General features: G+C 41.0%; 1 protein-coding gene across 1 annotated transcript in view; it reads right to left on the reverse strand.

The window, feature by feature from the left end:
- thsd7ba (thrombospondin, type I, domain containing 7Ba) overlaps nt 1-25,654 on the reverse strand; it is a 208,141-nt gene that overhangs the window by 68,021 nt on the left and 114,466 nt on the right. The window contains exons 11-16 of the mRNA XM_086219797.1: nt 24,548-24,748; nt 11,058-11,249; nt 8,438-8,669; nt 2,635-2,750; nt 1,443-1,575; nt 354-457 (exon numbers count right to left, since the gene is read on the reverse strand). Coding sequence (XP_086075923.1) covers nt 354-457; nt 1,443-1,575; nt 2,635-2,750; nt 8,438-8,669; nt 11,058-11,249; nt 24,548-24,748 — 978 coding nt within the window. The remainder of the gene's footprint in view (nt 1-353; nt 458-1,442; nt 1,576-2,634; nt 2,751-8,437; nt 8,670-11,057; nt 11,250-24,547; nt 24,749-25,654) is intronic.

The following is a 25,654-nucleotide window of genomic DNA, read 5'->3' on the forward strand; positions in this document are numbered from 1 at the left end:
GTACTTTATGTGTATACCAGGACTAATTATTCTTCCTGCCTGTTGCCAAGATGTTCTAGTTGCTGTCTGACTTTCTTCATTAAGAAGAAACCAGTGGTGTGAGGAGCCCATCAGAACAACAGGCAGAAAGGTTCATCTTGTTCCAGTCGGGGTAAATTGCCTCTTTCTTTTATGGTTCCATCAATTGTTTGGTCAAGAAGCTGTTCAGAAAAGACTATAAGGTCTCATTAACTAAAGACAATGAAACGATAGAGAAAAAGCTGGAGACGGTGCTATAGCCATTGCTTCGGCAGACAAGCATAAATGATATAATATAATAATATAATAAGTCATAAAAGAAAAGAAGCACTTGCCTCTCGTTTCTAAACCAGCTCCACAGCCCTCTCCTGCGCGAGATAAACCACGCTGAACAGCCTCTGGAACCAGAGTGCAGGCGTGCCACTTGTGTATCCTCCACCTTTATGAAAGCACAAAGTCAGACAGTCAGCGGGTTTTACTTTATTTTGTTCTCACAATTGCTGGTTTGTCGAATAATTGTGATCTGGACTCTAAAAGCAAAGGAAAACACAATTTTGTCATTATTGCTCCAACAATGAAAAGGAAAATCATATATCATCAGACACCAGTTGTGTTGTAGAAGTCAAATTGCCAGTTTGACTGCTATATTATGAGAACACTGCTAGAGGCAAACAGTTTTATTACTGTTATTCTGCTTGAATATATTTCCTCTGACTTCATTGGGAGGGTGCAATATTGAGGCACATTTTGAGGGAGGAATGTGAGAGCAGTATTATTCAAACTAGATGATTAATTAAAACGACTAAAGATGTCATTGATCTGCAAAAGAGTATTCTGCTACCTCCCTCTGTTTTCTGTTCTGTGTGTCATTCAGCAGGATGACACCAAAACGACCAGGCTATTACCTTGTCGGAGAGGGGGCGGGATATGCCATGGAAGAACACACTCAATTTTGGGACAGCTCCATGCTCACAGGCAGACTTATTCTGGGAGGTTATCTTTAATAAATACAGTACTTATTGGCAGTTCTTCCACCACAAACACAAAGTAGCAGTGCATTCTACATTCGTAGTGACTATGCTTAGAGTGTATAATTTGGCATAATACATATCGCCATCAATTTGATGTGGACTGTACAGCCATAATATTGAGTTCTTTTTTTCTTTAAATGAAACTGCTTTCATTTGAATTGTGGTCCTTGGATGACTCTTAGTACTAAAGACAAGACACTGCTAAGACAGCCACTTGTAAGTACTTGAAAGGCAAAATACTCATTTTGGGCAAAGTCTCCTCTTAACTGCCTCAGTATCTGATGCCATTTAAACATCTTTTACAATAAAACTCTCCTGTGACACTGTTCTGTAATAGTTCAGCTGAATGAAGACAACTTAACAGATAAGGAGGGCTGGAGATGGTGACTTTACCTGTACACTGGACATACAGGAAGTGATTCACACTCTCGTTCTTCGTACAGAGTGTCGGGACACTCTTGACCTCCATTAGCAGACCTCTGAATGATAGTCCTGTATCGAGACTGTGTCGCTGAGGTTGTATTTCCTGTTGGAAACGAAAATCTTCACAAAAGGCTGCACACACTGGGCGAGATCAGTTGTTACTTTCTTTGGAATGCTTTTCTCAAAGGAACAGACAAACGTGGCTAAAATGCGACGTCTGGGGGAGAGAATAGACGCCGACACAAACTAGCACTAATTTCTAGGAGAGGTGGCTGCAGAGCAAGTGGTCTCGGTGTTGATGAGACCGTGATTAACGTGCCCTTGAGGCTGTCATGTCCTCCAATTCTCTGAAGTCAGCTGTCAGACACATTGCAATGCCATGTAATTACTAAACTCTAAAATGGTGTAATTAAAAGGAGCGATTACATCATCAGCAGATCCAATGAGCTACAGCATATTTACAAAGACTGCTCAATTCTTTTATAAGCAATTACATACATTTCTGACATGCTGTATCACAACCTATTAAAAATCCATTTTCCTCTTGATGTGCCAGCGTAATATAATAGATAATTAACATTTTTTTTAATAGACTGACTGAATACACAAGGGACATCAATAGAGCGCATATTTACCAAAACGCTTCAACATCTAATGGACTTCAAATATCCACGGTGCCATGAGATTTATTGACTTTTCCTCAAGTTCCATATGCAGGTTTTTTTTTTTTTAATCCGGGGAAATGTATCCACAAATATTGGACATAATAGCTAACAATTGTACATAGATTTTCATAATTCTCAAATCATGCATCCTGACATCCAGAAAAAAGTGTTGACAGTCCCATCAGCCTGGCCTTCAGTGAAGACGAGGCGGCGAACATCAGCACGCTCCAGGATTTAGCTGTGGATGTGGTAAACATGACACCTGCTTCACATCAGCATGGAGGCACTGTCGTGACTAAGAATGCTGATTTTAGCAATTAGTGTACACTCTCTTGCTACCTCTACAAATGTATTCCATCTCACAGCAACCTCCTCCCACTTGTCAGCATTAGTCACAGGAGGGTTTTGACATCAGAGCATTTTATTACTATCAAAATGTGGCGTTGTAACACTGACATAGCTAAACTGAGTTCATAGGGACGCATGCGTGACGCTACCTGGCAGGCAGACTGACGGGCAGGCCGTCCATTCACTGAAGGGTGTCACAATACAGTCTTTCTTGCAGGGAAGCAAACAGGGTCGGACCGTTTCTGGACGAGCAGAATCTGAGCACCTAAAGATACAGAAAAACAGTGGTCTTAAATCCTGTTCATCCCTCCGGCAATGAATGATAAACGTCCCGAGAAGAACTGGTAAAAGAACAGTGCAGGGGAACAACTGCCCTGCCCTTGACATCGCACATCTCAGAAACATGATTGATGTGTACGCTCAGGCAAGAGGCGGACAAATAAAGAAAATTACAGATGTCCCATTGCTTCCTTTGGTACAAATATCCTCCCTTCATTTTAAAGGAACGCCAGCTTTTTTTCTCCATCCCCCCCGAGCCAGAAAACAGATTGCTACCTAATACAGCACAGAGGAGAGAAGGTGCCTAAGACTCAGATACCAGGTTAAGGAGGAAGGTAATCCTCCTCATCTTCTCTTACAAAGTCGGCCATGTTCAGCAGCAGCAGTCGCTCTTAATCGTCAACACAAATTTTGGTTGTTTTTTGTTTTTTTTAATCAAAGTTTTGAAGTTCGGCATCAAGTCACAGCGCCAAGTCAGGAAAGTAGGTCTGGCAATGTGTCTGATTCTAAAATTAAAACATCTCACATTTCTTAATTTTCCCATGTCACAAAATGTTCTGCACAAGCCTTTTCTATTAGTGTGCTACCAAATTAGCGGTCAGCTTATCTCGTCTTGCTAACGTACAGAGGACAGAAGGGTTTCTATCTTCATTTTTGGCAAGGACGGCAAATCGGTGAAGTTGATGTGTTTCTTTACCTACACTGTATTTTACAGATCCTAATACCTTGTCAGTTTTAAAACTCTGATCATCATCTGAAAGCTGCACTCTAATCAGCATTTCTCATTAACACAGGACCATACCACTCTATCTAATGAGAGGTGTCACTCACCCTGATGAAACAGAATTATCATGACTCCGCAGTTCCTTTCAGCTCGACCAAAACCTTCAGATCTGTTTTTGAATAATTATTTTGGCTCCGTGGCCCAGAAACTCAACACTCATCAATCTAATTTCCATTTCAATAATTATGCGAACACATTCATGGTTTGACATAGTCACAATGGCAACTTAATGAGGTGATAAAGAGCAGTCAATGACTTTATTGTACAAATACATCATACAGGGTAGCTTGGATGGATTACAGCCACCTTATTCCAAATTAGGAGGAGAAGGTTTGTGACCAGTAAACAAAATTGGAATCCGTTTGAACAACCAGGTGAGTGTTTGTATTTTCATGTACATCCTCAGTAATGTTGCCACCAAGGGGACCAAGTGTTCTGGAGGGAAAAAAATAAATCAATGTCCAAAGCATGGTGGCTAATTAAACCTGGGAAAACTGAGGATATACAAACTGTTTACTAATGAGTCATTTCTGACTCTCCAAGGATGGTGTTGGCAGCTCTTAAAGAGCTCTTCATTGACATTTAACCATTTTTCTTGTCTTAAAATAGAAAATGTGTTTATGCGATTAAGTATTTTCCCCCTATTTAGACTATCTTGTGCAACATATCTGTTACAGGCTTTGGCTTTGTTGTATCTTGTGGATTTTGCAACCTTGGAGTGAGCGGATTAATGCAGTTATGTAAGCCATATGCTTTGATGTCTTCATCAACCAGCAGCCAATCCATGCCCCCACTACACACACACACCCCTCTGAGTGTGAGTGACTTCCATATACCCAGGAACCAAGATCCAGGTCTCACTTGAGACCCAGCGTGGTGCCACATCCTTCTGACTGCAGAAACTCAGCACGAATAGCAATGAGATCAAAGTACGCCAAACGCATAAGGAAGCGGGATACATAAAACCCATCCTTCTCCAGTTTTATCCCCCTTATATCCTCCCTCGTTCTTTCACCCATCTTTACAGTGATGCATGCCACAGGGCATAGCGGTGCAAAGGAGCAGCTGGGGGAATACCGAACTGTATGGTACATCCCGAATGAGAGAACTGGATTCAGTCAAAGCAGCATGCAGGGTGACATGGTATGTCTATATACAAAAGTTAAAAGGGCTGGATCAACCGAACACCAGCTGGTCACGGTTGGCGGTATCTTGAACCAGTGTCAAACAGGGAGTGTTGTGATTAACTTTCTTTTTAGCTCAAATTTAAGTGTTTGTGGATTACTGAGCATACAAATGGATAAATATGACGTGGGTTTTACAGGACGATGCGCTCGGGAGTCTGTAAACAAGACATTTGTGGACAGTTTTGCTGTTGTTTGTAGTTGGTGGCAACGATCGCCCTCAGCCTCAAGCTAAATTCACAGATCCAGGTCTCATTCCTCCCGCTCAGTCATAAACAAACATATTTTCTGTTTCTGCAAAGACAAGAAAAATGAAAAAAGAAGCTTGCAATGCTCAGAATGCCAAACTCGAATCCACCACAAACTGGTGGGTGATGCCATGCTGATTGGGGGACATGCTTATTTTTCAGTACATAAATTTGATTACAAATATTTAATCTTCAAGAAATTACAACTGGAATCAGAAAAAGAGCTAAAAATCTATTGAATGTTTATCTGGTGGCTTCAAAGAATGATGAACTAACCTTTTACTGAGCTACTGTTCACTGCGGAGAGTACTGATATGCATGAAAAGCAAGATGTTTGCTGCTTATGCTTCTTCTCAAACAGCAGAGCATCAAATCGCTACTCCAGCTTCTTAGATAGGAGCTATTCAGCAATATTAAGGTTCCCTCTGCGTTTTGATTAAAATAACAGAGTGCAAGTACGGTATCAAAAATTGTAGGAGAGATTGCTTTTCAGTCTAGGAAATATAAGGAACTGAAAGGTTTGATATATATTGTGAAAACTGTGGCACAAAACATGTTGAGAGGACAGAAAGATGAGGTTGCCAAGATAGAAACAACTGAATTACTGTGAAACCAACAGTCAAAATCAACCATTGATGAATAGCAACACACAGCGCTGTAAATCAAGTGTTCTGCTATATGAACACCCTCTTATCACATGAATAACAGAGATATGATTGAATCTGCAGGATATGTTGAAGATGTGCCGAAACGACAACTCTGATTTCATTTCAGAGAGACTCAACGGCGAAAATCCTTAATTCACTTTACGGCCCTGTCAATACCAAGCTAAGGAAGGGCAAACCTAGTGAATCATTTATAAATCCGTCTTCCTCGTATGGGCTTTAACGTCATTACAATGACAGCAAAGTGTCTGATACTGTATGATGAAAGAGGAGTAATGGTCAGATATAACAAAATAATCCTCCTACACACAGAAAACACAAAAACACCTCAGTGGACAAAACCTTGGTGGCTTGCTGAACCCTGGTTGAGATGTACAGGCCACCCATGCTCACTCTATGAACACTTTGATGCCCTTCATGCAGGTTTCCTCTTACTACTGTATGCAAATAGGGAAGTGATACGAAATACACCACTTGGTTCTCAGAAACCTGACCCAGGGAGGGTGAGGTCACAAGCCAGCGCCACTTTTAACCACTCACTTCAACATGAAGTTGTTCAGGCGGTAAATCCAATTGAACAAACCCCTTATGGACAACTCTCATAAATCAGAATTAGTTTCAATCACCAGTATTTCAGACGCTGGAAACTTAGAGCTTTACTTGAGTGAGTGGGGCCAAAGACAAAAGAGATGAATACAGGATATAAATACTGTTGTTAAGGGACAGAGTGCAGTGATCCAGTTCACACTTTCCTGGACCAGAGAAAGACCAGCTGGTCGGTGTGGCGTAGGGCGACTCTGACTTTAGACATAAAAGCAGGTTTAGAACACATCACATTCCTAAAGTCTGAGGAAACCGGAGGCAGAACGTGTGGACAGACAATGCATGCCAGCATATCCATCTGCCTGAAATAACTGCCAGAAAATGGATAGCTTTGAGGTTACTTTAAGTTTTGTATTTTTTTTACCCTCCCATGGCATCCTTGAGCGAAACTCCATAACAGTTGGCAAGTCCCAAGAGGCCAATAAAGGTTGGAATATAGGCCGTAACCAGCAGTCCCCCTTCATAAACCTCTTAATCCAAGAGTGCTTTCCCAATTGACATATTCCAAAACCCCCCTGGCTGACTGAAATCATGGCCAAATAAACCTTAATAAAAAGCTTTACTGTTGTCCAGTAAATCCTGAAGAAAGGAAAACATCCATAAAAGAGCACTGAGCCAAATCTCCTACCCCACGCCATATAAGCACCATAGACCCAAGTCATTTAAATCTGCTCTTTCAGGTGCCGAGTCTTCCCAACAGCAGCAGCCACGCTTGGTCGTCCAGGAGCCTCTACGGCTCCGGTATCCAAGCTTTAGTAGATCAGAATCAAAGATAGCAGCCCCCCCCCCCCACACACACACACACACTCTGATCAGTACCAGAATGATGAGACTTACAATTCATCTACAGTCTGAGATGTATGAGAGCAAGGAAAACTGCCAACTGCAGGTGATTTACATATTTTCCCATGTCAGAAACTTCTCTAAGCAGAAGGGGATGGAAGAAGAAGAAAAAAGTTATGTTACAGCATCACTTTCAAATTGTGTGAAATGACTCAAGAAGATATATTGTAGTCGTCATATTTGTAATTGTTTAATCAAGTTTATATTCAGTGTAGGCAAGTGAGTCTTGGACTGAAATGAAACCTCAAATTCACTTCTTTTGATTAGATGTTCCAAAAGGTGGAGTAATGAGAATTGCACTAACATGTCGATACATCTGGGAACCTTTGAGAAACACCTCTGCAGTGGATTCTACACCTGGTGTTTGCATTTATAGAAGTCTGATTTGACAGAAATGCTGGGTGGCATGGCTCAGGGGGTAGAGTGGCTGTCTAGTAATTGAAAGGTTACTGTTTTGATCCCCAGATTGTGTCCAAGTGTGCTTGAGCAAGACTCCGATCTCCAGAGGAGCTGGTAGTCACCCCGCACGGGAGCTTCTGCTAGCTTGAATGGGTGAGTTCTCTATAGTCAAGTGTTACCACCAACATGCAACCACATCTGGACTCTCTGGTACTAAATACTAAAGAATTGATTCAGCTGCAGGCTCACAGAAAAAAAAAGAACATATCTTTGTCTTATAGAACAAAACATAAGGATGCCTACACCAACTGATTGATGAAGTCTTTAAAAAACATGAATAATACACAAAAATAAGTTCAAATTGAAAAGGGAATATCACAATTTTGAGATGTAACAAAAGAGATTTGCGATGCCAAACAGAGAGGTGGCAAAACAATTCTAAAAAAATAAGCTAGAATTGTTCCAATGAAATGCCTGAGACAAGGTCAGGAGCTCACACTAGCTTGAAATAGTTGAAGGTTTTTAAGACACTGTAAATATTTGTACTTGTGAGTTTCGAAGTGTTTATGTGCCTTAAAAAAGTGTTCTTGCTAACAAGTGGCGAAACAAGACAAGATGAGGCATGAAGCTGATTGTGGGGATGCATCATTTGTGGACAGCATAACGTTAGCTTTGTACTGCCAATAGTTTTGAACTCTGTACTAGCAATTGCATGTTACACTTCAAAACTCAAAACTGGAATTTGGCATTTGTGAAGAATTTTACGCTACACAAAGGAATAAACACTCATTAACTTATTTTATGGCAAAAATGCTAAATGCAATGTAAAAATCCCATTGGATTTTGGTTGAGGGAGCCCACAGTGTTTCTAATTTCCGGATTGGCCAACAAAACGATGTCATGCCTGCAGTGCTCGGTGGTATATACACACAGAAATGCTGTCATACCTTTTGCTTACAACATGTCCACTATTCATTTTCATGCAGGTAACTTTGCGGATTTGGACACCCATGGCACAGGCAGGCGTCCCATTCCGGAAGCTGGTTCCATTGAAAATCATGGAGGTATCTTCGATGCAAGGACCCCACGCCGAGGCCTCCCAGTAGAAGATAATGCAGGGATGGTCGTTGCAGACTCTCCACTCCTCCAGAGCTGGAGCTGCAGGACAAGCTTTTCCATCTGACCACACAGAGTAAAGAAAAAAAATGAATGAATGAAAACCATGCAAAATACATCAGGATTCATTTCCATCCGAATGGTTTGTGGCTGCTTACTGGCTAAATAAATGTTTTTGTTGGCTGAGCAGTGGCCTCACAAGTTACTGCTCAAAAGTCACAGTAAGGTCACTCACTACTGCATTCATGGACCAAGTGAAGCATTGCCCACAGCCAAAACACAACAACCTTTTGCAGTCCGTGCTCCCTGTGTCCTCGCTGTCATAGATTTAGTCGATTTTTACACACCCATTGTGCAATTCTATATTCAAACTCCATAGCAATGCAACACTGAAAATAGTAAATTTGTGAAAACCCTTTATGTATTCACCAAGATGGTCTGCCCTTTTCACATTCTCTCCTCTCCTTATGGTGAGTGGTTACACTGCTAATTTGATACCTCTGAGAAAAAGTCTTACAAAACGCATTTTATGTGGGCAAATATTAAATAAATGACCAAAAAAGTAAATTATTTACAATCAGAAAAAACCATCAGGCTTCAGAGAACAAGAAAAACCAACCAAACAAAAATTGATTAGGGTTGGAAGATGAAAAACTCAGGATCATAATTGGACAGGACAGAAAAGCAGTGTACCACTGAAAAATCTAGAGTTTGTTGGACCCATTCGCCGCCTTAACAGACCTCCTTTAAAAAAAAAAAATAGCTGTAATCGTGCTATTGCTTTTTGTTGATATGAAACATATTAAAAACACTGAGATTTTACCAATCTGTGGTTTGCAGAAATGTCCGATGCCAAAATGTTATTTTACTGTGTGAACCAGTCAATGTTGTGAACACAGACAAAAAAAAATACAATGAAATATATATATATATATATATATATATATATATATATATGTGTGTGTGTGTGTAAGGATTAAAACATATCTACGAAAAGACTACACATACATATGACTGTTTGAGATGCTGAGATTCAACAGTATCTGACAGGAGGGTACTGGTACTGCATCATATCAATGGAGGTAGGATCACAGCCGTCATCTAAGGAGTGGTAAATGCTCTGAAGTGAAGAGTGAGGGCTGAACCACGACCTGAATAAGCGCCTTCACCCTTCAAATGTTTGGCGTCTCGCACACTTTCAAAACTGTCACGCTATTCTATTACAAACATGCACACATATGAACACCAACACACAGCAGCTGCATCAGCACACAGATTGCCACCGACATGATAAACAACACACTGTGGAACCTTGCCAGGCTGTGAGAGTCTTTCATCAGCTCTTACTGCAGATACGCGCTTGGTTACAGGGATTAGTTGGAAGTCGCTGGCAGCTGAGGCTGTGCTGTCTGACTTGAAAACACAACATGTGGCGTATGCAGAAAAATAGCCCGAGAAAGAGTTCTCGCTAATAGACGGTCATCTGAAACATAAAAAGTGCCCAAATAAAGTCTCCCAAGTAACAGTCAGCCAAGTAAAACGACAGTGTTTTAGAAAGCCTTCATCTTCATGTTTTATTTTTGAGTTCAGTTTCTTGATTTCATTCCCAATAACAATTAATATTCTACATTTTGTAGTTTTCATATTTCACCATCAAAAACTACTGTTTGCCAGCTTCCTTTGACAAAACAAAACTGAGTTTCTCGCTTTGCTCGTTTCTCTCTGCTGAAGATCCATTTCTCAACTACAAAGCTCCCATCTCGGTTTTCCACTGCATGGCCTTGTGGAACTCATCCCTGCCTAATCTCATATCTGTCTGGAATAAAACTCCTCAACTGGTCGCCAGCACTCTGTCTGCATCTGGATCCAAACACATCTAAGCACAACAAATCTGCATGTACGGTTGAGTGGATGGCCTTCAAATTTTTCAAAAATGCAGAATACAAACAAAACTCAACTCTTTGATAGGAAATCCAAAACACGCACAGAGGCGAAGGCGGTGTTGAGAATGTAAGCCGCTGTCTAAGAGGCTGAAGTTCCCTCAATTTAGTTATTTTGAGGCACAAGACATTAAATTGATCCCACAATGTAATTAATATGCAGCCACAAGATACAACTTCCTTCAAAGTAAGAATGTCTTTTAGCTCTAAAATAAAATATGAATAAGGTTACCTTGTGGCCTGAAACTAGATAAACAGAACAGGTTTTATCTCATGGCCTCAAAATATACATGTATTCCTCTCTATGACCAAAAAAGGAAAGAATCTCACTCCGACCACTCCATGACTTCATATAAAAAAGAAAATTATTTGAATAAAACTTAAATCTGTGTTAAAAAAGGGGTCACATGCTGTGCAATCATGACTTAATCTGTCTGAAAAAGTGGATGCTTTAGTTAGATTCATAAAAATGGGAATATAGTCACTTAGGTCAGAGTTTAAAGTGCGTTACCTTTTCCTGGGAGGGCTAACACAGTGCGTGAGCGGCTCTGTCGACCCTCTGCAGTCTTAGAGGCACAGCTGTGGGAGCAGGGCGACCAGGTGGACCAGGAGCTAATCACACAGTCTGCAGGACAGGCCACCTCGCAGGCCACCTGTGTGGGCGGAGGCTCGTCTTCACAGTGGGCAATGGGCGCGTCATCACCTAGATAAATAAGACAAGTAAAACCAAGACATTACCTTTAGGGGTTTCATGTTACTTTTACCTCCCTCACATATCAGACGGCAAAACAACTGAGCGTAAATAGAGCCATCAAACATTAGGACCAGATTAAAATCCTAATCCCAGGAAAGGATGCAGGAAGTGGAAAAACAGGAAGCAGAGGAAAGCACTGCCATTTACAATATAATCCATCAGATCAGGCTTAAGCTTGCACGGTAGTTCTTCCTGATTTAAACATTCTGATCAAAACACATGAACCCCAGAGGTGTACGGCTCTACAGCTCTTCTATCTGATCTCATATGTGTAAATGCAGCACAAAAACTGGAAATGTGTGGTCAGCTTTTTGGACATGTTTTTTTTCTTCTTTTTTTTGGGGGGGGGGGGGGGGGGGGGCTGTCTTATCTAGTGATAGCTATTTCCAGGAAGGCTTAGCTTCCTCTCATCATGGAGGAGGAAATAAGCAAGTACTTTTCCTTCACTGCTCTTGAAAGAAAAAGTGCACAGTTGGAATCACCACTGAATCCCTCTCTTGGATGTCCAGATTTAAGTATGATCAGGCTCATTTACATCTTAAGATTCTAAAACATTTTGTAGCGGCCTAAACAGTTTGTAAAGTTAAAGTACTTATCAATTATTTTACATTTTCAGCCATACTGTTTACTTGAGATATATTTTAGGCGCCCCTCCTCAAGGCTTCTACAAACCAAATGCGATGGCGAAAAGGTGTAATTTAGAAGCAGCTAGCTGACATCCACAACACAGTTTGAATCCGCATCAGCACTTAATACTCCCCTCACGTCACCCACATCCAGCTTTAAGTTATTTAGCACGCTAACAAGGATAATAGCATGCATCACTGTTCACTGTGTGTGATTGAGATGTCGTTGATGGTCGCCGTCAAGAACAACAGTCAGTTGGCAAATGGTGTCGGGGCCACGGGTACGGATGTCTCTGTGCTGTCATTAAACACGAGACATTGTCAGAGAGAGTTGGTCCTTAGAGCCATTATGGCTAGCATGCACTCGGAGTTGATATATTTATGTGAACCACTACAAATGCATCCCACCTAGCAGCTAGCAGTCCCTTCATGAGACACACTGTAATCACCCTACATTCCACCGCCAACAATAGCCCCAAGTCAGAAAATCATCTGGTTCACCGCAAGCTAACGATAACTGTTCACCGTTAGCTCTTAGAGTTAGCGTTAGCGTAGATCTTCACACAGACTTCATCCTGACCTCTACATTTAAGGTTTAAACACCTCCATTATCACCAAATTGGTTCTTAACATTTACATAAACAGTAGTACAACAAAACAGTATCAGACTTCTTTTTTTCTCGCAAGAGAATACTCAAACAGGAAAACTCAAATTATCCTGAGGCAAAACATCATTCCGTGGCATTTGATGCAAATAAATCACAACAGCGAAACTTGCACGACACTCACGTAGTAATCGTGTTTGATGTGCACACACCTTAAAAGTTTGTCAAACTCAAATAGTTTCTTTTTATCTTAAGTTATAAGGCCATCCCATTGGTATTCAGAGCTAGTTTTAAAAGCTATCCTTCAGCCTTCATCTTGCATTCATGAAATATTTATCACAGCTCCCAGTTAACTCTTCTTTCAGGATTGAGAGGACCAGAAAGAATGAGACAATTTTCTTAACTGTGCATCCATGATAATGATTTTTCTCATTGTGATCATCCCAGAGAGAGGGATCAAATTCAGAACATCTTCTCGATATGTAAACAAAGCCAGCAGCAGCTAAATATTGTTTAGGGATATTTGCTCACACAAAGCAGTTGTCTTTAACTTGGTTGATCTCTGCCACTATGGAATATGCTTCACCACTTACACTCGCCAGGAAGATTTGTCATCAATTCGTATTTTGTTTTCTTCTCCAGGCGAATACCCTTGAAGAGGACAGTGGAGAGAGGTATTGCTTCATCACATACATCTGAAAGTATGAAAAGCATCACAGATCTCCAACCATCAAAGCTACTGGTGTCTATATACCAGGAGATTCTCGTCTGCTTGAAGTGATGATTAGGTTCCACGGGCAACTTTACGGGAGGCTTTATCCTTTCATTAGAGTTACACATGGACTTGAAATAGAGAGTTTAATCTGCAGTTAGGAAAAAAAAAACTCAATTCAGAAAGTTCTCCTCCTGATGTGCTTTAAAACTTAAGAACAATTATCGTCTTTGAACACCTTGCATTAACAATGGCAGCACATGGGGGGGGGGGGGGGTTGCCATTACATGCAATGTACTGTCCAACAATACTCAGCAGTCACTCCAAAAAAAAGTTCTGGGGGCGCAGGGGATTTTCTTCATAATTATCTCCAAATACACAGAACTGGAGGCTGCAGCACTTGAATAAGAATTACACTTTACATAACCGTTTAGAGCCGATGGTGAAATTTTAAACTGCGTGGGCACATTTTCATTGTCTTGGTTTACTCCCACCCAGGTAATTATTTCAGGCATCCTTGCTGCACACAAACTGAGCACTAAATGAACAAGTTTATGTACGGTGGGATCTATGAATCCTCTCTGACCCACATCGAGAACAACAGACTGAGTGTGCCGTCTCTCAACCTGCTTTAGCTGCTGTGTGGAAATGTTGTGGGAATACAAAAACGGACAGTGAGTTACAGAGAGACAACTTTAATAAGAAACTGCAGAGGAATACATTTTCTCTGAGCAAACCTTTATAAGTCAATTACCTGTGGAAAAACAAATGTGTTGCTTAATATAATTTGACATTTAAACAGCTAATAATGTATTTTTTTGAGAATATATAGCCAAACTGACAAATCAATACTGATAAAATACAATACAGCTGTCAGCGCCTATATAATTAGCTTGAAGTCATGAGATAAATGATGCTTATTGGCATTTTTCCGCCCAATGTGTCTGCTTTAACTGGGAATTATTGATTTGGTTTACTATTCTTATTCATGCTGTATTTATACAAGTCAATATCTATATAGGTCTGTTCACCCTTGCTGGGAGCTTGTGGTAATTCATGAGCGTTTATAAACCCACAACTATTTTCATCAAAGTCTATGTCCCGTTGTAGCTTCCTATCCTAGGGTGGAGCTGTTGTTAGTTCTACAGCTGATGAACAGGACATGTTGGAAGGATGAAGGCGAGTGGCACCTTCTGACTGGTTTAAAACAATTTCAGATTCTCTTCTTTCAACATATTTTGTGATTTTGGTGTTCAGATAATCTTACTGTTCTCACCGAGGTTGAAACATAATAAGTGTAATAAGTGGTTATGATTAGATCAAAATGTCAGGTTTAGACCAAACAATCAAAGAACAAGCAAGTATGAGATACGATGTAAAACATATATTTGCTACCACTTCACAAGCGGAGGTGAAATCAGCAATTCATTCATCCTGCTTAATAATAATGACAAAATATAAATATGCTTTCAAGCAAAAGATTAACAAAGCTTTGTCCGGAAATACTGCCTACAGACAAAAGGTATAATAACATAAATCAAAAGTCACGACTTGTGTGTGTGAATGTGTGTTTGTGTATGTGAGGCCACGTGTAAGGGAGGACTGTGCAACTAGACGACTGCCCCGTGGGTCCTTTTGCATTATTGATATAGGGATCTGTAGTTGGAGCTCTTACTCAGATAACAGCACTGCCTCCTGCACGCATTTTCAAAATGCTTTTTGTTCCACTCGCCCACCCACCAATTAATCTTCCTCACTGTTATTCAGGTAGATATAGAGAAAAATGGAAGTCCACGCCTTTGCTCAAAAGTTAATAATCACATTCATTCTACGCAGGCAGCTTTTAAGACAAAGCTCTGGGGCCAAAGAACAAAGCAAAGTGGACAAAATTACTGTGAACATACAAATGGGCTCTGGTGAACTACCCCGGGTCTCTGATGAATGTTTTTGCTGCCTGTCAATCAGGGAACTCGAGCAGTCATGTCCAGCTTTTTCATTATGTGACACTTCCACAGTCGTGGCGGTTGGCTAATCGTTGCCTGATAGTTGCAGGCTGATCAGGAAGTGTTGCAACAGATTATTGGGGTTGAATTCAGAAATGTGACTTTAGCCAGCCAGCATACATTGTTAAACCACACTAGTTATCCGTCACAGGGTGGCCTGTGCCTTGTGGTTAGCTGTTAGCTTGAGAAATGGGACTGGTGTGAATGGTTGCTGTGCAGGGAGTTGGAGCTGTCAAAATAACTTTATTAAGCCTGGGATAAGGAAAAAAAAAAAAGTGGCTTCCACAAACCCAGCATGTTTTCATTTTGGCATGCACATCAGCTCTCTGTTCTGTTGTGCCTATTAGCCTCCTTGGGTGAAATGCCACATTATTTTCATCTCAGTGTGCAATGAGTCTACATTTATTTATGTCCCTTAGAATAGCACGTAGGTACATTTTTGATTGTCATTACCGAGTTAGGAACGTGTTAATAAAATCTCTAATGAAGAGGACAGCACTCATGCTAAGTGCTAAGGAGCCTGGCAAGATCTGTGGGAGATCAGTGACATGAAGTCAGATTTAAACAGGTTCTAATATTTTAATCCTAACAATCCACATGGCTGATAATTCAGGCAGCGTGCAGGACCACCCATTTAGCATTTATCCCGATCAAGCCACTGCAATTAGCAGTCTTAGTAGTTTAGACAGCTGATGTGCAAGATAATGCAAAACCAAATTCTGCATTTGTGTCAGAGGCGCACCAATCAAGCGTCTCAGGAGATACCAGCGTGACATCAGCAAGACTGTTTGCGCAAAACAACATGATGGCTCCTGAAGAGCTGTCACAGACGCTGCTACAGCATCAGCCATATCAGAACTGGAGAGAATTCCTTCTTTGAGAGAAAAGAAACGTGACACTAAGGTACACAAGGCCAACCAGACTTTCGCAGGTTCAGGATCAAAACTCAAACTGGAGAGAAAAGAAGAAAGACCCATTAATAAAGTATCATTAATGTCTGATGAAGTTCTCTTGTGATCAAAACGTTGCCTCTCCATGAATGTTAGGAAGTGGATATTTATTCTGTTCCTTTTTGAAAGAAGAGTAAAGAATGCCACTCGAGGCTTTTCCAAATGGAAAATACGTTTTTGCTTTTCTACCCACTGGCTTCTGCTTCTACATCCGTTAGTTTATCTGATTGGTTGAATGCTAATGCTAATGCTACATCCATCAGGCGATGCCTCCTGGTTGTCAGTCAGCATTTCTGAACTAGACTTTGTGTTTGTGCTCCATATTCCCTCCAATCACCACCTGGAAATCATTCATAACCATTCTTTAAGCGTTGTCAAGATTGGAAAATCCAGTTGACCAGCCGTCTGAATCTCACACGTGGAAATATATAAATCAGATCTTGCATGCGTACAACAAAGATGCTATTAAATCAATTTTAGAAGGTCCTCTATTAAACCTTTTCCAATTGTGGTTATCTGTGTTGCACGTCCTGTAATTTTATATGTCTTTCAAAGCAATGTGATAATGAAGTTGTACTTGAATTGGTGTGTAATCATTCCTAATAGCCTAACTACAGTGGACTTCTGACGAAGATGAGCCCATATTATAGAGCAGCTGCTGATTTCTGTCCTCTTTGAGGACTGTGTCTCTTATCTACACAGCCTGAAGTGGATTGGCAGATGGCAAGAGACAGATGAGGAGAGAATAGACATAAGAGAATTAGAAGTGGGTGTTGCAACAGATTGATGTATTTTCCCTGAATTATTTCCCTGGGGTGGATGTCCCTGAATCATCCTGTGATGGTTCTCCTGGCTGCGCCACTAAATCAGCATTCTATTTCATCCATACCTGGATGCTTTTGGAATCACCTTGTATTTCCTAAACAATAGAACCTGGCATTTAACAGATAGAGGTTGTTTTCTCATCGCTTGGCCAGCCATAGATAAAAATTTCAATCCTCATCTGATGAAATCCTCTCAAAAGGGGCTTTTTCTTTCAGAAAGAAAACAGAAAAGTAAGTTTCTCATGCTTGAGATGAAAACTAGTTTTATGATGAGAAATTACAGTGCAACTGCTTAATCAATCACGGAGTGAAGTTGACTAAACATCCCTTATCTCCGCGGCGCCTGCCACTTCATTGAGGTTCAGTTATAAATAGTGCCTGCAGCTCACAAACCTATTTCCCTGATACCACCTGAGTTTCAAGATATGTTACCATCCACGTCATCTATCAGGCTTAAGATTTGTTTCTCCAAAATTTTATGTAATGTCATCATTCAAAGGCGCTGCAAACTGGAAAAGTGGGAAAGTTGAACTCGAAACATCTCAATAAAGTGACGTGAAATAAACAGATTGTCAGCACAAATCTCAAGACCAGTATTTTCTTGACTTGCATTTACTTTTTAAAACTATCCTTTTTTCTCACAGTTTTTCTCCCCAGTTATACAAAGCTCACTCAGGTGTCCTGGTCATTGAGAGCACCAAACCAGCACCCCTGAAGCTGGGCAATCAGTTTTACTCATACTTGAGGTTATGGTATTCCATAGCCATAGATTATTTAAACAAGTTAAGTTTCCCATATCCCATATCCACTGCAGGCTCCAAACTTTTTCTCACTTTTGAGACAAACGAGAGGCAAATTTAGGAAGATGGGCAAGCCTCTCCCTTCTCCGGGAGGACTAGAAGAACCTGGTTAAAAATCTGTCAGAACGCTTCCATTTTAGGATGAAAAAAAAGTTTTCACTGACTTTGACAACCTCACCTGTTCTTTCCTCTGGGGTATAACGCAGAACGGATCAGAAAAGTATATCACAACTGGGGGCCTGGGACTCCCTATGGCAGAGTAATCCAGAAAATTATACATTTCATTTTCATCCTAAGCAGATTTTCCTGACCAATTCAGCCAAGCTTGCTCCTCCTTATTGTGTTTCAACAGTGGCCCCCAAGGACTTGGCCATAAAGCGCTTACTGTACATTTGAGAAAGAAGAAAGTGTACGCAAAACAAATAATGCAGATATAGAAAGAGAAAAAAAGACGTACAAATTGAGGACGTGCATTCAACTAGGCTTGCGAAATGGAAGCTCTCCAGGAGGTACAGGGGGAGTGATGGCCTCGATCTGAGTGAGCAGCATGCACACATCATTTTGTGCGTTTGCATTCCTCGATTTAAATTGTGTTTCTCCTCAACGGCATTCTCTCGTATATGTCATTTTTCCTTGAAGGCCCCATATATGCCTTCCTTTCAGACTTGACATTTTCTTCAAAACCAGATCTCTCTGCTCAATTATCCCTGAGTTACGTTTAAATGACCTCCTGAATGTAGCGATGACATAAAAAATACAAGAAGCGGTAAAATGTAATATAAAGTGATGTGTCTTGAGTTTTAAATCTTTTTAGCAGAAGAGTTGATTTGGCATAACTGCGTCAAATTCAGTGGAAGCTACTGGAACACCCCATATTGTTGCTGGATTGCATAAACTGTAGTAATAAAAGAACAATACATTTTCCATTAAATTATTATAAAAATATATAATTTACAGCAGCTAAGTGGCATGCCAGCTTGTAACATGTCAAGTGACCTTTCCCTGCTGACTTGTGACATCTGCGGCATTGTGATGTGACAAATCTGCAGGGTTTGGGGGGGATCTTTAATTGACCTCATCAAGGGGAAAAATCTGTGTAGTGATTGTGGCTTCTATTCATGCTCTGCTTGAGTGCAAAGGGATGGATCGTCACGGCCACAAAGAAATCTTCAGAATAAAAGGAGATTGGTCAGAAAGATCTCTGAGCTCTGGGAACAAGTTGGACACAGAGGAAAATGTCCTGTTTCTGTATGTTTGCTCGGTATATTTTTGATGATTACTGGGCATCGTTCTAAAGTATCGTAGACTAGCAACACATGCTATTGGCCACTGTATAAAATAAAATAAAAGTCATGTGTGCTTTGCAATAAAAAGAGACAAAAGAAGAAGCCAAGGAGAAATAAGAGGTGGTGTCAGAGTCCAATCCCTAAGTGTAAACACTGAGCGGGGTTATCCTGAGTAGAGCAGGGAACAGAGGACCTGACTGATTACGATGGAGCTCACTCCCAACAAAGGCAGCACGCTTTGCAGACTGAGGTAGAGTAGTCAAGGAAGATGGAGAGCTTTTCCCGCTACGAATGAACAGGGAGGCCACGTGGATGCATGACACCATGTGTGATCCAAGGAAGGTTTAATTGATCCTAACTGGACGTAGTTGTAGCTACATGAAGATACATGTTTCACCTCTCATCCAAGGGGCTATTTCAGCTCTCATATCCCTGACCTGGATGACTGATGTCTCAGTATGATGTGCTGATGATCAGGGTGATGATGAAAGGACAAGGCGCTTCTCCCTGCTTGGGTTTTGCGGAGCGGTGGCTTCAGTCGAACGGCGTCTCATCTCGCTTCAAAATCTCTCCTAATAACTCTGCGAGTCAGTCAAGCATGGGCCCCGCGAGCCCTCTGGCACCCCAATCAGATGAATAGTTTTTCTCCTCCATCCTCCTTTGAAGTCCTACATGTTGGGCAGCTGGCTGCAGATGTCTCCACACAGATGCCACAGCTAATATATGCTCTTGTGCAGAGAACTTAATTGCTGCGATACAGGTTTAACTCAATTTTCCAGTTCTGGTTTTACTGAAGTAATCAAGTGAATGAGTCAGTTTTTCAGCATATGCTTGATGGACTCATTTTAATGCACTCAAAAGAATTTTACAGTGTCATCTCCTTCATCCATCGACACACTCACACACTGAAGGTGGGAGGCTTCCGCGCAAGGTGCCAACCTACTCGGTTACTAGTTAAGTCGTACTAGCAACCCTTCAGTTACCAGACAGCGTCCCCACCTCCAAGCCAGGGTTCAGCATTAAACAAGAGTCCCTTGACAGCGAGACTCTGGGGGAACCAGGACGTGGCTGGCTTGAAACATGGACGCAATTGCACTTAAAGCAAAAGAACCAACCACCAAGGTTTTTAAATCTGGTCATGACCCGATGGATCAGTGCGTTACCCCCAACAGATGGACCCCCCACCTTCACAAGTACTGGTGAGCTTTTATATATTTATTAAATTGTGAAGGACATGAAAAAGTCTGATGTCAAATCACAGGGTCAGTATTTTTGCTTTTCCTGATGAAAATTTTGCTTTTCAAATGGAGCTGCTGTTGTAACCAGACAGGGGCAGTGGACGCTAATATTAACTAACTTAGCAAGTTCCTCCCAATTAAATTTGTCTGTCTTTGGAAAAAGAAATCAGATAGAATATGTTGAAATCTTGTTATTACCTCTGTTGAGGAGCTTTTTCAGTTACATCGAGTGGTTTGTTTGTGTCTTTGTTAGCAGGATTACACAAAAACTACTGGAGCAGTTATTGGAGAGTTACAGGGTGGCCCAAGGAGAGCCGTTTTTAATTGGAAATATGAATTGAAGGGCAGATATTTTTGCCCCCTTTCTCTTTTATTTGCTAACATTGTCTTTCACTTTTGAGAAAATATTGCACAGACCTTTCACAAGAAACCCCTCCAAAAATCAGGCATATTTCATTTGTTGTTTATATGGTGGCTCTGGAGCAGATTTTCATGTAACAGACGAGGAGGCTATTGGCCTTGCAGAGGTTTGAACTCTACTTATGCTTATTTTTAATTCAGCACATGTTCCCAAAGAGTTCAGAATACATTCTAGATTTATTCTGATATTCTGAGATGTGCCAACATATTCAATGACCCTGGGGAGCTCCTTAAAATCAACACCAGTGTTACAGGCGAAGACAGATAAAACACCTAATACAGTCATAAGATTAAAAAGCAAACTCCTATAAAATGCATAAATATCACATATAGTCACCATGACTACATCCAAGATAACTGCATCCTTTCGTCTCTATCGATACATACACTATACCTCTACATCGCCTTGGCACGTCTCACACTGTCAAACATTTTCTATACTTTTGGAAAAAAGAAAAAGTGAAAAATAATGAAAATGAGCCAGCAATGTATTCAGGTTTTATACTGGGCACAGTCAGTCAAACATTCCTGCCACAGCATTTCCAGACTCCCACAGATCCTCTCCACAGGATTGCCAAAAATAATATTGAAAACCTTACAGAAACCCCAGGATGCTGCTATCAACCCAAAGATGAGGTCACTAAAAAAGTCCAAACACACCACCAAAAGATGGATATGTAGCAGTGATTTGGAACCAGATTATTACCTGATCATCATCATGTTTGTCTGGGCCTGACTGACCTACACAGCAGTTGCCTAGGATACAAAAGTGTAAAACGTTCTTCCTTGTATTATTATTTTTATTTATTTATTTTTTATCATTCCACCGATTTCATCAAAGTCCATCTGGTAGTTTTTGTAATATCCTGCTAACAGACACACGCCGGTGACCCCATTACTTCTTTGGTGGAGATTGAAAAAATAACCAGCAGTTAGTTGCCTTGAAGTTGGAGAAAATATCAATATTTCTAAAATAGCATCAATCAGACATTGTTGTAACAACTTGATATTCATCCACTTGAACAATTAATATGCCACTTTGAATGCCAGTCACTAATGGTTTCTCTCTGTGCTGTATGAAGACCGCTATAATGAGCCCTGTTATCTTCCTCGGTGTACCCACTGCTGCGAGATTAGCTGAGAGCAGTTAGCGTCCAGGTTGTCCTGATATACATACGGTATGTGAAGAATGCCACTGCTTGTTATTGGTGGTGAGTTATGGTCTGTACTGTGTCATTTATACTCCCCGTTCACCTTGGAGGACATCAGATAGACACTTAATTCAAACAGCGTTGCAGACCTAGGTTTAGTATTTTCTTCACAACAGTTGTTTTGGGTTCTACATTGTGAAACTTTTGGGGATAAATGGAGCGAAAAGCTTTGAATGAACCCTGCCCCTTGAAAAAAAAAAAAAAAGTCCAATTAGTCCAGAGTGTTTTGTGACGGGGAAAAAAGCTTAAACTTTACGATTCCTGGGAGAGAAACGTGTCCTGCTCCCTCATTTCCAACACTTCAGCACAGCACAGACAAAGTGTCCATCATCTCTACTGGTACAACAGCTGAGAAGGAGAGCATCAATGTGTCGGCTCTGACTGTGCAGACTCAACGGCAATTAGAAGCTGCTTTCTCCAAAGTCGACTACATTTATATGTCAAGCAGAGCCACAAAAAAGTTATGAAAAGAACACTGTATATGGAGAATAACTTGACCGTCATCTAGTAAGGGGCTCCCAGGGATTTTTGCACCAAAAAAACAAAAAAAAAAGAATAATTTCAACAAAAGGAGTTCTCATCCGCAGCAGCAATGCAAGCTTTAAACTTGGTAGGAGTGAGTTTTTATCATGCGGCACTATAAAGAGCATGTAGCTGGTGTATTTCAAGTGCAAGGATAGTTGCTGCTTCTCAGTCGTAGCATCAGGACATGGCTGACGTACACTGGACTGCTAGAGTCTTGAGCAGAGATGCCACCTTATCCTCCTTAGTTGATCTGATTTGCCATTCATTTCATGTTCATGGCGGGGGGGGGGGGGGGTTTGATTGTTAGTGTTGGAACTGTTCAAAATGTGTGATAAAAAATTGGTTCACAACAAATAAAACATTCTAAAAACGAAATGGGCAAACACTTGACACAAAGATTACCATCCTGACAGACCGCCTCCTCCATCACAGTCATATTTTTGTTAAAACAATTCTTAAAAATAAAAAAATAAAATCATAGGACAAGAGCTGACTTTTTGTTCGTTTTGAATTTGCTTTGTGTAGATGACAGGCAAGATTTTACATACAGAGACAATTGAACTTGACTTGCTCTTATTAAAATCTCCCAATGATTCCAATTAGTGTAATTCAGACAAATAAAATAAATGTTGCTGTGCCTTCATCTGTCTGCTCCTCATACATCCGACTCGACTGCTGGCATGAAATCCGGACTGTGTCGCTGTGCTCGGCGAGGCTTACTTCACTGCAGCGCCCTGACAAGAACCTGCATCGCTGTACACGTTTGCCCCGACGCCGCTGTGACGGTGTCTGAACTGACCCAACGAGCTTAAAACCCAATCAGCCAATTAAAGAGGCAACGGTAAACAACTTGTCAACAATAAATTCAGCAGGGATCATTTCATGAGCCTTTTTTCCCCTCCTCCAATTCTTCAAAGCTCGTATCTTATCAAAACTCATTAGACTCTCCTGTGGGTAATATTTTTGGACCTTCCACTGCCCTTCTCATAAACATGATTCACAACGACAGAACAATAAAACATAAGTATAATAAATAAATAAATGAGCATAATTAGTTTAACATTCCGTGGAGATGAGCAATTGGATGGAGGCTTGGATTCTGACTTTTATCAGGCCATCCTTTCTCTGCCCAATAAACACAGTGATGGTCCCCTATGAATAATGGATGATGCATCACATTATACTGGATGGTTAATCTATCAAAATGCTGCTGATGATATTACATGTCCAGGCGCCATCATCCAGGGCTCTCCCCCAATCTGGATGACTTTTACAGCCAGCTCTGCTCTAATGATAGTTTTTCTGTTACAGCCTGTAGTTTTAAGTGAATAAAAACAAATAAGTGATCGTGTTGAGTAATGACAGCTAATTAGATCTGTCTCTTTTAATCCCGGCAGACTGTTTGTTTATCTTATAAATCAACAAGTTATTCACAAAAATATATGAACCAAGTTGAAACCGGTGATTAAATGAGGGGACCGCACCTCAAAATCAGATTGCTATTTTATTTAGATTGATTTATAAAATGTATGTAAATGCGTGGGGGGGACAGAACAGTATCATATGTTTGCATCTAATACAGTATAGGTGCATTTGCATTATTTTTTTTCCAGCTGCGTCATGTTTGATGTCACGAAAACACCGGAACAGCAGGATGGAGTTAGCTGCTAGCGGCTAGCTGCTAGCCGCTGTGCAGACTTACTCTTATGTTATATCTCTGTGTAACTGTGGGTTGAAGCTCTGTCAGTGTTGAAACTTTTTATGCTAGAGATCATTAAATGTGTCCGCAATTATTTTTTGCTCCCATGAATAGAACTTAATTTCAGCAGTGGTTAGCACTCGGACAGCGCACATCATTAGCTTGCGCACACACCGCAGCCTGCTGAATAAAAATGTATAAATGCATAAAAATAAGTTGCTATAGTTTCTGGCTCGACAGCATTGAGGTGCAGGAAAGCGTCAAAAACAAGAAACCCACATTTTTGACAGGAAGAAGACTGTGAATTTGATATCCAGTAATCTGCTCATGTATGTTGCTAATCTGTACCTGTAACGCTGACGCAGGTCACATTCTGGACAGCCGTTCCAGGACCGCACGTGCTTTTAGTAGGAATGCATCTTCCTTCTTGATGAACCTGCCACAGGTAGCAGGCGGGACCCTCACAGGGGATGGACTCTACGAGATGAGGACAAGTCACCAGATGACTGCTGGAGTCCCACAACACCTCCCTCCTCCTGTGTTTGAAACCTGAGAGAGAAGATTGAAGACAATTAAGACTGGCAGAGAGGCCGCTGATTTACACAGTAGTGGTGAAGCATGTCAACACACAAGATACAGAAATCCTCTCAGAAAAGTAGTCCACGGTAGTCTGAGGTTTCAGGCTTGGCTGCAGTCCTGGTAAGTGTGATAGCCCAGTTCCTCCTCACTAGAACATGTTGCATTTGGCTTTTTGGCGTTTTTAGAAAGCTAAAATTCTGGGGCGCAAATGCAGGTGTTTGTTGGTTTTTTTTGGCAGGGAGGGAGAAAAAGTTGGAGCTTTTCTACCCTGCAAGGAATGTTTCTGAGGTGAGAGTATCAGAACTCAGAGTAACGTTAGGAACACAACTGCTCTTCATCAGACTACACAGACACTGTGAGACGCCATCTTCAATAACTGCCTGATGCAGATCCCATGATGCTGCCAGGTGGGCGATACCAAAAGCAGGAGTACAAAAATGTTCCCTAAATGGATAAAATATGTAGCAGGTCGTATGGAGACAAAGTGTGGAACCATGCAAACATATTTTTTACACACCACGTCAAGACATGGAAATACATGTGCATACCTGCTTAGAGATCAGGATCATCCGACTAGACACCATGAAGTGGAAGTATCTCACTCACGGAGATGTTAGCTTGATATACACATAGCTATAAACACTTGCACAGCTCAGAGCAACTGTTACCAGACTTATAGGCTGTCATGAAGTACAGAAGAACAGCAACTGAAGGGGCTCCTCTATTTTTCTATTTTGCAGTATTACTCATACAGTGTATTAGTTAGTGCCCATTAATATAGACATCAAGTACAACACAGTACATCAGGGAAACCAAACATCGACACGTCACTCACGGTCGGTGCAATAAATGATTGATGTTGGAGCCCTGCTGTGA

Source organism: Aulostomus chinensis, chromosome 12 (assembly GCF_037954235.1).
Source record: "Aulostomus chinensis isolate RoL2024-O1b breed Wild chromosome 12, RoL_Achi_v1.0, whole genome shotgun sequence".
In the NCBI taxonomy this organism is placed as follows: domain Eukaryota; kingdom Metazoa; phylum Chordata; class Actinopteri; order Syngnathiformes; family Aulostomidae; genus Aulostomus; species Aulostomus chinensis.